Genomic DNA, 16,072 nt, shown 5'->3' with positions numbered 1-16,072 from the left:
AATTATTTCTAAATCTAAATACAGAAACGTTAACAATATTCACAACATGTAAAGGAGAAGTTTTCAAATGATTTTAAAAATATGGTATTTTTTCTCTAGCTTTATTTAGGCTCTGATCCTTAAAGAGGGTAATACCTTTAAAAATGATCAATCACTATTCAAAAATCATCTAAGTTTCTCAGCACCAACCAGAAAGTAAACTATTTGTGACAACTGGTTTTCGTTTCATTTCTCACGGGAGAAAACAGGCAACTCAGATCCTAGATTCAGACTAGAGGGGTGGGGAGAGAAAAAAAAATTAACTACATACTTTTTATATTTCTGGTCCTGGTATCAGGAAAGTAGAGTAATATTTATACTAATTTTTCAATTTTACAGAAAGAGACAAATTAAATATTATAGACACAGGCATCACAATCTGACTCACCATATAATCAAACGTGATTATACAGTTCTTCAGATAAGTTTTTGCTTTAGTTATAAAATTACTTTCAAGTAGCATTTCCTTTTGTGTGTGCTAAGTTACAAAATAACTGTAACGTTGTAAAGCAATAGCATGGATGATTCCAATATGTTTTACAGAATGCTTTTGTTGTGAGATCAACGATGCACCGATGCACCAGAAAGTCATTCACGGTTGTTACTGAGTCATAAGGAGAGATGAAGTTCCAATACATGCTACAACACGGATGAATCTTGAAAACATTACGCTGAGTGAAAGAAGTCAAACATAAAAGGATAAATACTGTGTGATCCCACTTACGTGAAATAGCTAGAAGGGACAAAGACATAGAGACCAAAGTTTACCTAGTGGTTACCAGGGACTTAAGGGTGGAGGTAGGAAATGGGGAGTTACTGCTTAAGGGGTACCGAGTTTTTGTTAAGGCCGATGAAAAACTTTTGAAAATAGTCGTGATGGTTGGACTATATGGTGAATGTAATTAATGTCACTGAATTGTACACTTAAAAAATAATTAAAATGGCAAACTTTTGTTATATTTTACCATAACAAGATTATTATTATTAAACTTACTCGTGGGCTAAAATGAATTCTTTAACATTCTAACAGTTACTCTCAGTACTACCCATGATGACAAAAAACAAGCGCTGGTATTACCCCAGCAGCTTGTGTGTCATTATCAGTAGCTGCCTCTTTAAGGAAAGGAACCGACTCTTACAAGAACATGCTAATAGTTACTTCTTTCAGACACAGAGTTAACTACTGAAAAACTCTGAAATAAATGTTTTTTAAAAGCATTGGCTAGTTCATAAATATCTGAAATTCCATTAAAATACTGTACAAATGACTTCACACATTCTAGAAATATTCAACAATACAAGATTATTCTACAACCAAAAAGTTGGAATGTTCACCGTATCAGAATAGTTAGTCAAATTATTTATTTACGATAACAGCCTAAGTCTTGTCTGTCATTACACAGGCTACCATAAAATTTCCATTAACAAAGTAATAGTAAATATAGATAAAAATACAGAAAAAAACGCTCAATGCAGGGCCCAGCCTATATGAATCAGATGATAGAGCCTTCGTTTGAAGATGAGTATTCTTCCCTGAAGACTTTATCACTACAAGGAGAAAGAAAAGTTTTCGAATTTCTCTACATCTTTCTTGATAATGGAGTCTAGAAAATTTGGAAGCAAGAACTGATTTTTGCCAAGAAAAGCAAAAGAAATTATTTTTAAAAGACTTCTGTGATCCCTTAGCATATATATTTATAATAATATATCAGTTTCTTAAAACATAAACAAGAATACAGACCTTTGAGATCTGGTCTATTTCGTATACCCACTGATACAAAGAAGCAATCCATATCAACATGCATTATACAGCTCTGATGTCTGGGGGAACTCAATACTGACATATTTCCTAGAAGGAAAAAGAGAATATTCAAACCCCAAACTAATTTTTAATATTCAAAAACTCAGATCTAGTTAATTCTAAAAATTATATTTAGAATATGCTTGCAAGCAGAATGGAGTCTTAAAAAAAAAAAGTCTATTACAGATTATGTCTACCACCTCATAAGTCAAATTTGTCTTTAGCTGCTGAAAGTAATTCAGAGATACCAATTTAGTTTCCTCTTTAGTTTCAAAACACAATTTTAAATCAACTGTAAAGAATGCCATGTCTTCCCTTTCTATATTCTAATAATTCTCTAAAACAGTCAAAAAAGCCTAAAAATAATTTCTGTACACTGATTATAAGTTTATGATTTACACATTTGGTTACGTGGAGCTAAGTAACTTTTGGCAATTACTACTCCACATACTCTACAAACATCCCTTGATAAAATAACAATAAAAACTGCTACTGTTATTCAATGTTTCGTAGGCCTAATGCAGGTCAGGTGCCGTGTGAGAGTTCTGATTGTTGTGTGCTGTCAATTTTGGACTATGGCGACCCCATGTGACAGAGCAGAGCTGCTCCATAGGGTTTCCTAGGCTGCAATCTTTACAGGAGCAGATCACCAGGTCTTTTCACCTTTGGAGTCGCTGGGTGGGTTCAGTTAGCAGCCGAGCGTTTAACAGTTGTGCCACCAAGGCTTTACATGTATTAATTTATTTAAATTCTCACAACACTACCAGGTAAGTAATCTCATTATCCTGTTGGACAAATTAATAACCACTCGAGTCACACAGCCCGTAAGCAGCTGCACTGCACCAGGTAGTCGGCTTTCAAAGAACCTCTGACCACCGTGCTGCTGTTCTCAAGAGATACACTTCAAAACAGAACAGAAAATACAACGTCGGTATGTAAGCAGAATTCTCCTTATGCCACTAAAGACCATAGAGTGTTAGCTCTGAAGCATACACACCACACGGAAGGAGATAAAGGTGAGTGCCCTCTCCTAGGGACTCTGGCTCCTAATCACTCTGCGCTGTGCAGAAATTCATTTTAACCCTAACCTTGCCACAACCAGAGCTCTCCGCTCTATCGGTGTCTCACCCGTCACCTTCTTCCCTGGACCTCTAAGATACACAAGTCCTGGAAATAAGAACCCTGCTTGTAAAATGTTCTGATTTCATAAAGGCGTTTTCTCTGATGGGCTTAAGAATACTAATCCTGAGGGTAATCCTCACAACAGACTTCCAAAAACTTAGATCCCACTCCCCCAAGGGTTTCTGACTTTTCTCTTTACCAAAAGTATGACTGTGATAGCATTTACCTCGTTCTCACTATGAGCAAGGCACCGAGCCTTTGTGTGTGCTATCCTTCTTAAACTCCTACTCTCTGTGATGTGAGCATAACAGGTTAGCACTCCCTGCAGGGACAGGGGAAACTGACCCAGAGAGGTGAACTAACTTGCCCATGGTCCTGTGGCATAAGAGCAGCCGAGCCATTGATGAGATGGACCAACCATCATGAGGATGGCATAGGATGGGACAAGGTTTCATTCTGCTACACGTGGGGTCACCACGAGTCAGAGCTGTCTCGATGACAACAGCATCTGACAGCAAAGCTAAGCGCTTTCCTGCTACTCACTAGATTACCCTGGGAAATGGTTCACACAAGGAACTTGAAAAATCACAATTCTGAAGTATAAAAAAATTATGCAAATGTAACATAAACAATCCAAAATAATGACTTTTTAAAACATTCACGGTAGTACAGAACGTGTAAGCCAAATATCTACTGACTGTTCTCACATGATATGAAAAGTTCTCATTTTATTCCCATTCATGGAAATAACTCGTAATAGTTCTTTGAAGCTTGCAAAATTAAATGACCCTCAGGTTGACAAAGCCAAGGCATAATCTAAGGACAATCTAAAACCTATAAGCATTACTCTGAAATACTTTGTAAGTGCCAAAAAGCACTTCTGACGAAAAACAGGTAAGAATATATCAAGCGTAGCAAAATACAGCAGGAAAAACCCACATGGAGAGCCTCTATCACTTTTCTAGGACATAACCACGAGCTTCTCTGTACCTGAGCTTCACAGCTATCAATTAAAGGGTAACATTAGTCATCTGAGATCCTTCCCCTCACCCCAAACCCCCACATACCCTATAATCTGCAAAAAGCAACTAAAACCTCAAACCAGATAGTCACTTACAATGACTGGCACAGAAATACAGATTGCTATTGTTGGCTTTGTTTGTTGGTTTGTTTTGGTTTTGATGACAAGTATTAAAAAAAAAATACAATTAACCAGTCTACTTACATGTGAAAACACACTTAACTAAAAATTTCCCCCTATAATTACAACAGCCATCATGTCAAAGTTACTTAATTATTTAAACGTCACCACCAGCAAACTTCCAGAAATCAAGTTACTCTTACCAAACCAATTTCATTCTCACAAGAGTTTAAGCACTAAATATAATACATTTTACAGAGTTGAAAACTTCCACCTCTCGTGACGTCTACACTAAGGTATGAATGCTCAGAACCGCAACCGTCACTTTTTAAATTACCTGAAAATTTTCAGCTAGCCCTAACTAACTCTATTTTTTAAATATTTTTAATAAGAAAGCTTTCTAAAATCAGTTAGCCGTAACTTACATAGGCTGATGCTCCTAGAGAATTTAGCTATGGAAATGATGAAGTATGACCGTTTCTTAAGAAAACAATTTTAGTAAGTATCTACCTGTGTCAGCTACATTAAGGGCAGACCTGCCTGTTTTCATTTTTTTTAACTTTTCCCTTCCTGGAAAGACACCACTATTCTGTCTTTGTAGGGTATTGACAAACTCAGTCAATTCACACTTCCACATTGATATGTGATGCAGTCTTGAGCGAGAATAGAAGTTGGAAATAAAACCGCAGTCCGAAGGTTTGGATGGCACTGAAGGTGCTGCCTTGCTAAGAGCAGGTACTGAAGAAGTGCTTTTTGTGCTTGAAGGCCCCTGAACAGTAGATGGGTGAGCACCATTTATCTTCGTGGTACTATGAGAGGATGAGGATGAGCAGGAATTAGTCCTGTGTGGACTCCGCACAGCAGCTGCGTTTCTGCTGCTCTGTTGCAGCTGCTGCGCAGCACAGTCTCTGAAGTCAGTGCTGCCCTTCTCAGCCGCCTCCTCCTCCGGGCCAGAGTCTGGAGAAAGCCTGCTGGCAACACTGTTGCCCACGGGCACCAAGCAATCCTGTGTCTTTAAGGCACCGTTAGAGCTGTGAGCGTGGCCATTAACAATGGCCGGGCTGTCTCTGTGATGCGGAATTCCGTTTTGTTTCCATCCCGGAAAGATCTCCTCCAGTTCCACACAAGTGAAATCATGACTCGCATCTGTGGAATCATGACTCGCATCTTCTTCACTCCAACTGTTTACTCCATTGACCTTGACCTCATTTTCTGTCTCAATCTTCTTAATTACGTGATTTCTAAAGCAGGAAAAAAATTTTATTTGAATTAATAATTTCTGACCCTCAAGCTAAAACAATTTTTTTCATTTCAACATTTTCTTAGTGATAAAAACCAAACCAAACCCATTGCCGTTGAGTCGATTCCAACACTTCAATATTTCTCCCTCAAAAAACTGAAAATTAAACAACAAACTTTGTATTTTTTCCGTTCCACCAAAAGATAACTTTTTGTTAAACCAAAGTAGCAAGATAACTAGAAAAATCCTAGACTATTAACAGCCTTTTAGGTTTTGTTTTTTTCTTTTCGTTTTTGACAGTTTCAAATAAATACAGTGGAATCTTTTTCATGTTGAAAGCTCCGAACACCCAGTTCATGGCACAGTGTCTGGCGTTTAACAGGTAGTCAATAAACACTGGCTGAATTGATACAGTATTAGTAGCGCCTATAAAGATGGATAAGAAACTTTATTTGAATTCTTATACTTAGTTTTATGAAAGGCGCTGTTCAACTTACTAAACCAAACACCGCTACAATGTGATTAACGTTCTCTGAGGCCAGTTTCACTCAGGAGAAAATTACATTCATTAACTCTATGGGACTCACTGATGCACAGGTCGATTAAAAACTAAGAACCAGGTCAATGTGTACAGTAAAGCCGATCCCTAGAAAAAGGAGGATGCGTGCCCTAGTGACAAGGGAAGCGGCTTTTCATTTCTAGGAAAAGCATATTTAGGTGTCATGGTGGTCCAAGGAAATGTGGACCAAGTTTCCTGATGACAGGTTTGTAAATGCCAGCCCTATGGACAAATGTTACGCTAAATTCACATCCTGGCTCCTCTGGATGTCTGCTTGGTTCTTTCTGCTCTGCAATAAAGACAAAATCCATCTACAGTCACAAGAATCATCTAAGTAACAAAAACAGAAAGCTAAATTACAGCGTAGTAATTCTTTCTGCTTAGACACGTCCACAGCACTCATCAACAGCAGCTCAGGCCCCAGTGAAGGGGTGCCACGCGTCAGTGCCCGGGTACCAGTGAGATCACCACCGTGTCACCAAGTCCTGTCTCAAAGTGCCCCCCCAACACCAACGCGGTGTGTCGGCAACGACAGTCCAACCACACAGAAAAGTCCCGGGAGTCGGATGCGGAGCACTAGCACCTGTTTCTGGGCTGGCTCTGGCTGACCATCTCATGGAATATGACAGCCAACTTTGAGAAGATCCGATCCTCAAGAAAGACCAGGCCAGTGAAAGGGAAAAGGAAGAATAACTGCCAACAATTAAAAGAGGAAGGGAAGAAAACCCAATTATGTCAGAGAAAGTCTGGCCTTTGGGATAAAGAGAAATCTGGGGGGAGGAAGGGTAAAAAGTCACATTTTCAAGGAAATGTATATAATGTATTAAGCATACCACAGATCTCACACAAAGGAAAAAAAGTGAAGCAAGTCAGAAAGTCTTACATCTAGTTGTCTGTCTCAGCACATGAGGATTCTTTACATGGATAATAGCAACACGTGCAACAGGAATACATATATTGGCAAGAAAATATATCGTTAATATACATTTTTTATGTACTATAGTTTCTCAGCCTGGACAAAAGGGTATATGCAAATTAGCTGCACTGGAACTGTATCACTGTAAGATAAATATTTATTAGACAACAGCAAAAATGCATAAAGAAGTAAAAGCTAATATGTAAAATCTTCCTAAAATTGTCGAAGAAAAATTTCAAAACACGTTTTCTACTTTTATTAGCGTGGATAAGAGAAAAACAGGAAGCTGTGTATTCCGTGGAAAGGTTTTCTGATATTATTTATTATATCTTAACAGTATTAAAAAACAGTCAAAAGTTTTAGGTAAATGTGAAAAATATGAATCTGCTTGTAAGTTAATACAAGTTAAAAAACAAATGACAACAACAAAAATTACAGAAGGGAGTGATATTGGATCCTCCCAGGTTAATTAGACTCTGGTCTTTTGGAAAAAATATACTCAATTCCCAAAGCAAGCAATTTAATAAATAAGGTGTAGGCTAATGATAATGAACCACCTGATATACAAGTTAAAGTAACACACCAATTAACTGTGAAAGCAATTCACCCAGGATTATTACAATTAAAGCTTAAATTAATATATTTTTTAAAATCAGCCACAGTGAAACAAAGTCTAGACTCACCCCCCAAATTGAAGGTCGCCAACTAAACTTCCATTGATATAAAATATTTACATATTTAGAATCGTTATCAATTTGGAGTTTTGGAATTTTGCATAAATAACCTAGAAATGTTAACATTAAAATACGAAAGGAGTTAATCCCATTTTTGAGAAAGAAACATTCTATAGCAAATTACTTCAGTGGAAATAACTGCTTTTAGGAAAACACATGAAAAAATGTACTACTAATAATTTAAGACCCACTGGTTTAACATGGGAATGTACTACGATTGGAGAAACTCATTACATTTTATTTATGAAACTTTCTTTGTAAAAATAATTAACTTTTAGGTAAGACACTCCACATACACATTTCAACAAGCTTAATACAGGATGAACAGCCAGATGTGACACTTGTTCCCGTCTAACTTCAACAGAGCGGGGGCCATACTGGCTTCTAAAAACCAGCTCTGCAGTATTCCCGACCTAGACAAACTTACACCCTGTTGTTGAGCTGTTTGGCTATATTGCTTGGACCTGGCATAGGATCTTCAGGTTTGCATACGGGATTAAAGTTGAGGCCTTTCTGCACACTGGACTGCTTGGTGTACAGCTGATACGGAATGTAGGATAGTAGTCGTCCAGCTTTAATGCTGAAACAAAAAAGGAAGACGAATTTAGAGCTCAATACTTGAAACAAGCTTCATGAAAAATCAGTGTTCTTAATGACAGAAGTATCTCACCAACAATGAGCTCTTTGTTTTCCTAGCTTATTCCTTCTTCCCCTGTTTTAGTGGTCCTAATACAATATAATTTTATTTAAACACTTAAGACATTCCATCCATTAAAAGACATAGGGTACACCTGAAATTTTTAACAATGAGTGGCCAGCAATCTTACCTGAGGGGGGAAAAAAACCACACACATGGCAACCCCATATGTGTCAAAGCAGAACTGTGCTCCACAGGGCTTTCAATGGCTAATTTTTCAGAAGTAGACAATCAGGTCTTTCTTCTGAGGCACCTCTGGGTTGGGGGGCTGGCACCTCCACCCTTTCAGTTAGCAGCCAAGCTCATTAACCATCTGTACCACCCAGGGAATCCAGAGCTGGACTAGTCAATATTCTAACCATCATGGTTTTAATACCCACTGTCTTCGAGTAAGGAACTATTTGATTTTTTTTTTACATTTTCTTATATAAAAATAAAAATGAATAAGCTTCACAGGAGTAAAGTCTATTAAGCCCTATACTAAGTCTGCTCAAAGTCCAAAAAAACAAATTCGTTGCCGTCGAGTCAATTCCAACTCATAGTGACCCTACAGGATAGAGAAGAACTGCCCCATAGGGTTTCCTAGGCTGTCATCTTTACCAAAGTAGAATGCTGCATCTTTCTCCCACGGAGTGGCTGGTGGGTTTGAAACCACTGACCTTTCAGTTAGCAGCCGAGCGCTAAACCGTGCGCCACTAGGGCTCCATATGGCTTGAACAGTTACCATTACTCCCCCTTCAAATGATGAATGTAGAGTTAGCAAGACTTTCTCAAATCCCATTTCCGATAGTAAGCTTTTCCAGAATAAGTAAATCTGGGGGAGGACAATTTCCATAAATGTTTGTCACTTGGAAACGCTGGTGGCCTAGTGGTAAAGAGCTACAGCTGCTAACCAAACAGTCAGCAGTTCAAATCCACCAGGCACTCTGGAAATCCTATGGGGCAGTTCTACTCTGTCCTATAGGGTCGCTATGAGTTGGAACTGACTCGATGGCAATGGGTTTTTTGTCTTGTCCTTCCTTATAATATTCATGTTAAGTTTATTAAATGTGAAAAACTATCAAATAGAAATATAGTACAGAATAAAGAATCTAAAACTCTAAAGAGTATTAAATAATTTATACTATTCTTATTTGTGTGAGAGTGATAGAGACAAGACCATTTGAGGATATAAACTCTAAGAGGGCAGAAGCTATTATAGAGACCCTGTTTCAAATGCTCACTACATTTCAAATGTCATCATAAAAACCAGGGGAACACTAGTGTAATATTAAGTGATACTGGCACATAACTGAACTCCCAAACGCCCATCTTCTTTTGTTCTTCTGAACCAAAACTAATTTGATCAAATGGTCTTAAACTGTTTTATTGCTTTCTAATAAACTGGATTATATATATGGTTATTGTATCCTTAAAAACATCATTTGCACTTCAAATTCAAAATAGCCAACCAATGTATTTATGCTAACATCGAAATTTTAACACAGGCTCCTTAAATATCAGGGAAAATTTCAAAGTCATTCCTTAATTATTTGGGGAAAGAAAATACTAAATAATAGAACAAAATTACTTTTTTATGGTCTCATAAACCGAAGGATTTCAACATTTTTATTATTTCAAATAGCACTACAAAAAACTTTAAAAATAGCAATCATGAAAGAAAAGACTGAATTGGCTTACTGAAAACCACTTAAGAATACTGAGTTAGTAACTCAGTGAATATAGGAAAACATGACAACACACTCTAAAAACAGAACTGTGTAACAGTATAGACTGTCCTTTATGTAATTACAACCCCACTGCCATCAAGTCGATTCTAACTCATAAATATTTAGTAATTCTACTTAAAGTAACAAACTATATCCACAGACTAAAACTACCAAATTCTGGTGGTAAAGACAAAACAGTGACAGCATGTTCCAATTTTCATTTACTCAAGCAGATGTATTATCAGGCTAGAAGTTTTATCAAGATTACATTTAAATTACTAGAATTAAAATGCTAAAATTAGGCCATTTATTAATTTATTTTATATCAAACCAACTTTTTTTCCTTTAACAGTTGATTTCAACTGCCTGTCTACGGATCTCTGTCTTCTGATAGTATTATCTATCTCAACTCGCCTGCTTTCTTCCCCCGAGCAAAAGGACTTCACATCTGAAGCAGAATCCTAACTTTGGCCTTCTACTCTTGCCACTATATACAGCTACAACAAAGAGATAAGCAGAGAGTGAAACTACACCCAGGGTGCCAGTAACACAGATGGGTTAAAACCAAAGTGCAAGGAACAGAAGCAATGCCCTGTATCATGCTTGCCTCTTGCACCCCACAGACAACCTGCTGGGGTGAGGCAGACTCTAAAGGTACTCTCTCTCTCTCACGGTCAACAGCAGTCACACAAAAGGTGTGGATCTTGTCCAACTCCTAACAAGCGCCATGCCACCAAGCTAAACTTTTTGGCTTATAAAGTAAATAAATCCATGGAGACTGTTATAAAACAAGAAAGCCAATTTAAATACTGCAGTTTCAAATCAGACATCCTCAGAGACACCTGGTAAAAAGAATTAAAGCACTACAGCAATGTGAAGCCCAAACCTATGTATCTGTTGTATACTTCTAATTATACTGGCTCAGCAATTCATCTATCTATAGACACATGGGCACCATCTGAATGTATTTTTAGGAAGATCTTCTTTTAAAAATCTCTCAGGAATTAATTTCCAACATTACTAAACTTCCAATAATTTATCCTAAGCACAAAAGAAGTTGATCTACATTTTCTACTATTCTGCTTACAGAAGATTTTTTTTAAAAAAGCCAAATATTAAAATTGAAATGAAAGAGCTGATAGAAATAAATTCTTCACTTTACCAAAATAAATTACTAGAGGATTTGTTCATATACTGAGTCTTCCATACACACTGAAATTACATTCGGATGTACATGGAAGAGTTTATATTTCATAAAGTGGATCAGACACATACGCACTGCAGCTGAAACACTCATCCACTTTCAGGACTCTTAATTCTTGCTTTGTCCTACAACCCAAAGTTATCTCCGAAGCCAACTTTGTATCTAACCATTCTCTGAATCACTTTTTATTTCCATCAATGGCCAATGACTTTATACTGGCAGTTTTAACCAGATTCTGAGAAATTCTGCAAAAAGGAAGACAGAAATAAAATCACTATATTGATTTCTATTCCAAACTCATTATAATTAGTTGTAATAGTGTTTGTATGAAACAATTCTGCACATCAAATGTTTTTACTGTTCCCAGTCAATGTACCAGTCATTCTTTATTTAAAAAACAGCACCTATCCATTCATTCAGGGATCCATCTCCTTCCTTTTTCAAAGTGTATTTAAGGCAAGAAACTAATTATGTGCCAAGATAAGAAACTGAGCTGCCTTCCCCTATTATTCCAACATTAAGCAAAAACCTTCTGTTGCTGTCGAAGTTGATTCTGACTCATAGTGACCCTATAAGGACAAAGTAGCACTACCCCATAGGGTTTCCAAGGAGCGGCTGGTAGATTCAAACTGCAGACCTTTTGGTTAGCAGCCAGGCTCTTCACCACTGCACCACCAGGGCTCCAAAAGCATTCTTACGTATTCAAAATTCAAATTCTCTCCTCCCTGTCTCCATTACCTAAACTTTCCAACCACTCTCCAGGGTAAGACACCATGATCTCAGAAATGGAAATAAACAGGTGAGAAAATATGTATCTGACATGTTCCCCTTATGTTTCTTCAGCTACAGATACAGACAGTTACACTATTTATTCTTTAGCTCCTGAAGACTAAGACCACATTTTCTAATAAAATATTACACACAGCAAGTCGTTGGCGGATAGTCTCAAATGCGTGTGTGTGTTGGTTAGGGTGAAACAAAAAAAAACCAAACCCGTTGCCATCGAGTCCTTCCTGACTCACAGCGATCCTACAGAACAGAGCAGAACTGCCCCATAGGGTTTCCAAGGCTGTCACCTTTACGGAAGCAGACTGCCACATCGTTCTCCTGCTGAGCAGATCGTGGGTTCAAAGCACCGACCTTTCGGTTATCAGCTGAGGGCTCTGACCACTGTCACCAGGGCTCCCATTGGTTAGGGCTAGCCAAGTAAAAATAATTTGAGAAGAATTTTGTGTTGCTGTGAGAGAAAAATGGAAATCACACTAACACTAACTAAAAAAAAAAAAAAAAAAAAGCCAAATCTATACCAGAAACCAGAGTAATGATTTCTATACAGAATAAATTAAGGCAGGATACAAAAACACAAAGTAAATGAAATATATCAGATGTAAAACTGCAGGTAACTTTTGTTTAAGTGAGCTGAGTAGGTACTCCAGTATTTACAGTGAGTACAATGAGAACCAACCTAAAGTTTGAGCCTATATGAAATAAAATAAGAGCCCCTGAAATCATCTTAAGTATATGGTAAGTGTGCTAATTCACGGTTTGGAAGTTTAGAAAGAAAGCACAGGCATCTATGGGGAATCAGTTGCTCCCACTAGCAGAGCCCAGTGAGTTGGCATGAGCTGGAGCAATAATATCTCACCATCAGCTGTCAACTGACAGCAGACTCGTGAAATCTAACTATGGGACGAAGTAGGTTCCTCTGCCACACAAGACTCAACCAAGTCCAGAGCAACAAAAATGAGAACAGTGTTTTTAACCCACGTTCCACAGCAGCCCTCAGGCTTGATGGGACAGTGAGGTGAATCACAGCAGTAACTCCATTATCTATCCTATACTCAAATTTCAATGTAGAGTTGCCTGAAGAAAAGAAATATGACAAAAATTTAAAAACCACTTATACCATATACAAGTGTGAAGACTGACAAGGCAAAAGGCTTTAGTAAAATAATCTGGTACCTTTAATTAATGTACACAGGCTTCTCATTAACAGACTCCCCTGCCTCTCAGAAGTCATGGCCCTGCAATCATCCCCACATTAACTCAGGTTTCATGGCACACAGACAGACACCAAGGAATTTTAATCAAAGCAAAATAAGCACCCCACACACTTAGAAGTGGTAGTTGCTTTTTAAACAGCTCAAACGAAAAACAGAAAAACTAATTATAGAAGAGAACAGTATATATCATCCATTAAGTAGCTAACATAACTTTTTAAATTCAAAGTATGATAAAATCTCATTAAAACACTGCCGAGAAGGAAAAGAGATCAACAAGCCTGGGACTAGAGTGGGAGCGAAAACAGTACTTGTGCTCACAGGTACCTCTAGGGACCAAGCACTTTTTCTGCCTCTGACGGTTTACTGAGAAACGTGCACCACGGACAGCACGTGCTGCCCCAGGGCAGGGCCTTTCGAGTGCCTGAATCCGAAGGAACAGGTGTGTGCCGCAAATTACTGTTTTTACAGGGCACTGTATGTTTGAATTTTTGGTGGGAAAAATAGAAATTTTGAAAATTTTTGTTACACGTATGTACCAACAGACCCTGGAGGGGACTCTGGGGTATAATTAATGGTGCTTCATATGTACCACTAAACGCTTAAGGTAGGCCTGTGGGAGGGGGCAAGAAAAAACAAAATCCATACTACCTACCAAACATTGAGACACACTCATCGATTCAGCATGCTTCCATTAACGAAAACACATGGTATCAACAAAAGATTCAAAGCAGAGAACAAGTGGTTAACGAAAGGTTGACCAAAAGGATTCCAACTACAGTCATACGGGAAACACTGGGCCTTTATTTTTACAGCTTAGGATATATGCCCAAACTGATGCGTTTCCACATGAGCCAGCTCATCACAAACAAGCTTAATTAACTGGCAAAGAGCAGACCCAAACAGGAGACAGGAAATCTGGATTCCAAATCCTGCCCTGTTCTTGGACAAATCAGTTAACCTTACTGGCCTTCCCTTCTCATATACAAAAGAAGGCAAACAGAACATATCATCGTGATGTCTAAAGTCACTTTCAGTGATTTAAAAACAGATTAAGCCTGACTCTAGACTAAAATAAAATTCATTAAGGTGAATGTTTTAACTTACACCTATCTCAGTTGCTTTTTCTATTGTATTATCTTCCCAGTGGCATTCAGGGCAAGAAAGAAGAGCTGGTGTAAAGAAAACAATTATGATAAGCCCCATTTCCTAAGCAAACTGAGTCCCATCCACCAAGAGCTCTTTTTATCCTCACTTCCATACTGCCCATGGATCTCTCCCACTCCCTCCACACCCAAACTATAACCCCCAGGTCAAAATTTTAACGCCAGCACAACTGTTAAGTGATGCAAAAACGGCTTGGGGGCAATGTCTAACCTCCTCCAACCCCAGAAGAGGGAAGGAGAACCAAGGTCAACAGCCCAAGGCTGATTCCTATGAGGTGGAGGTCAGACATGCCTCCTCTCTCCGCCACCTTTACTATTTCTGACACCAACCGTCCCTCCCATAGCATGCTCTGCTGGGTTTGATAATTCACTGCAATGGCCACACAGAACTCACAGACCATACTGACAATTATGGGGTTTATTAGGGAAGTAACAGTTACAATTCAGGCTCAAGAACATTCAGGATACAATTCTTCCATCAGAACAGCCTCTCCCCAGCTCTGCTCGGAAGCCCACCTCTCCCTGGCCCTCGACTCTGCCCAGAGGTACTCAGCTTTCTCTCTGTGTGGGCCAGGAAGCCCACCGCACCATCTCCTGCTGCCAGGTCTCCGCTGCTGGGGCTCTCCTTCCTTGGTGGTGGTGGGCTCCTCCCCTCTGCTCTGGAATTGGCTCGCTTTTTAAGGCAAAACTGACCAATCCCCTTGGTAGGCCACAATTACCCTACCACACAATCACCTGGGTGGGAGTAGTGTCTTCGCACATTTCATTACAACACATTACTTTGTCTTCTCGAGCTGCCCTCTGAAATCTTCTGTTGAGCTCCTTTATGTGATCATTTCTCCTGTTCGCTTTAGCTACTTTACATTCAACAGCAAGTTTCAGAGTCTCTTCTGACATCCATTTTGGTCTTTTCTTTCTTTCCTGTCTTTTTAATGACTTCTTGCTTTCTTCATGTATGATGTCCTTAATGTCATCCCATAACTTGTTTGGTCATTAGTGTTCAGTGCATCAAATCTATTCTTGAGACTGTTTCTAAATTCAAATGGGATATCCTCAAGGTATATTTTTGCTCTCATGTACTTGTTTTAATTTTCTCCATCTTCAACTTGAATTTGCATATAAGCAACTGACGACCTAGTCCGCAGTCGGCCCCTGGCCTTGTTCTGACTGATGATATTGAGCTTCTCCATCATCTCTTTTCACAGACGTAATTGACTTGACTCCTGTGTATTCCACCTGCAGATGTCCACGTGTACAGTCACTGTCTCTGTTGTTGAAAAAAGATATTTGCAATGAGTAAGTCATTGGTCTTGCAAAATTCTATCATGCGATCTCTGGCGTCCTTTCTATCACCAAGGCCGTACTTTCCAATTACCGCTCCTTCGTTTCCAACTTTCGCATTCTAATCACCAGTAATTATCGATGAGTCTTGAATGCATGTTTGAGCAATTTCAGACTGAAGCTGTAAAAATCTTCAACTTCCCCATCTTTGGCATTAGTAGTTGGTGCGTAAATTTGAATAACAGTCGTATTAACTGGTCTTTCTTATAGGTGTATGCTTATTATCATATCACTGACAGCGTTGTACTTCAATATAGATCTTGAAACGTTCCTTTTAGTGATGAATGTGATACCATTCCTCTTCAATCTGTCATTCCCAGTACAGTACACCATAAGACTGTCTGATTTTAAATGGCCAATACCAGTCCATTTCAGCTCATTAATGCCCAAAATATCTATCTTT

At 38.6% G+C, this 16,072-nt stretch overlaps 1 protein-coding gene across 4 annotated transcripts in view; it reads right to left on the bottom strand.

Moving 5' to 3' along the window:
- Nucleotides 1-16,072, bottom strand: part of REV1 (REV1 DNA directed polymerase) — a 65,264-nt gene that overhangs the window by 37,679 nt on the left and 11,513 nt on the right. For all 4 annotated transcript variants that reach the window (XM_012555910.2, XM_004369314.3, XM_023734064.1 and 1 more), the window contains exons 4-6: nucleotides 7,980-8,132; nucleotides 4,614-5,344; nucleotides 1,781-1,888 (exon numbers count right to left, since the gene is read on the bottom strand). In XM_012555910.2, coding sequence (XP_012411364.1) covers nucleotides 1,781-1,888; nucleotides 4,614-5,344; nucleotides 7,980-8,132 — 992 coding nt within the window. The remainder of the gene's footprint in view (nucleotides 1-1,780; nucleotides 1,889-4,613; nucleotides 5,345-7,979; nucleotides 8,133-16,072) is intronic.

This window comes from Trichechus manatus, unplaced genomic scaffold, assembly GCF_000243295.1.
Source record: "Trichechus manatus latirostris isolate Lorelei unplaced genomic scaffold, TriManLat1.0 scaffold00004, whole genome shotgun sequence".
Classification (NCBI taxonomy): Eukaryota; Metazoa; Chordata; class Mammalia; order Sirenia; family Trichechidae; genus Trichechus; species Trichechus manatus.
This window is presented reverse-complemented; position numbering and strand designations above follow the sequence as displayed.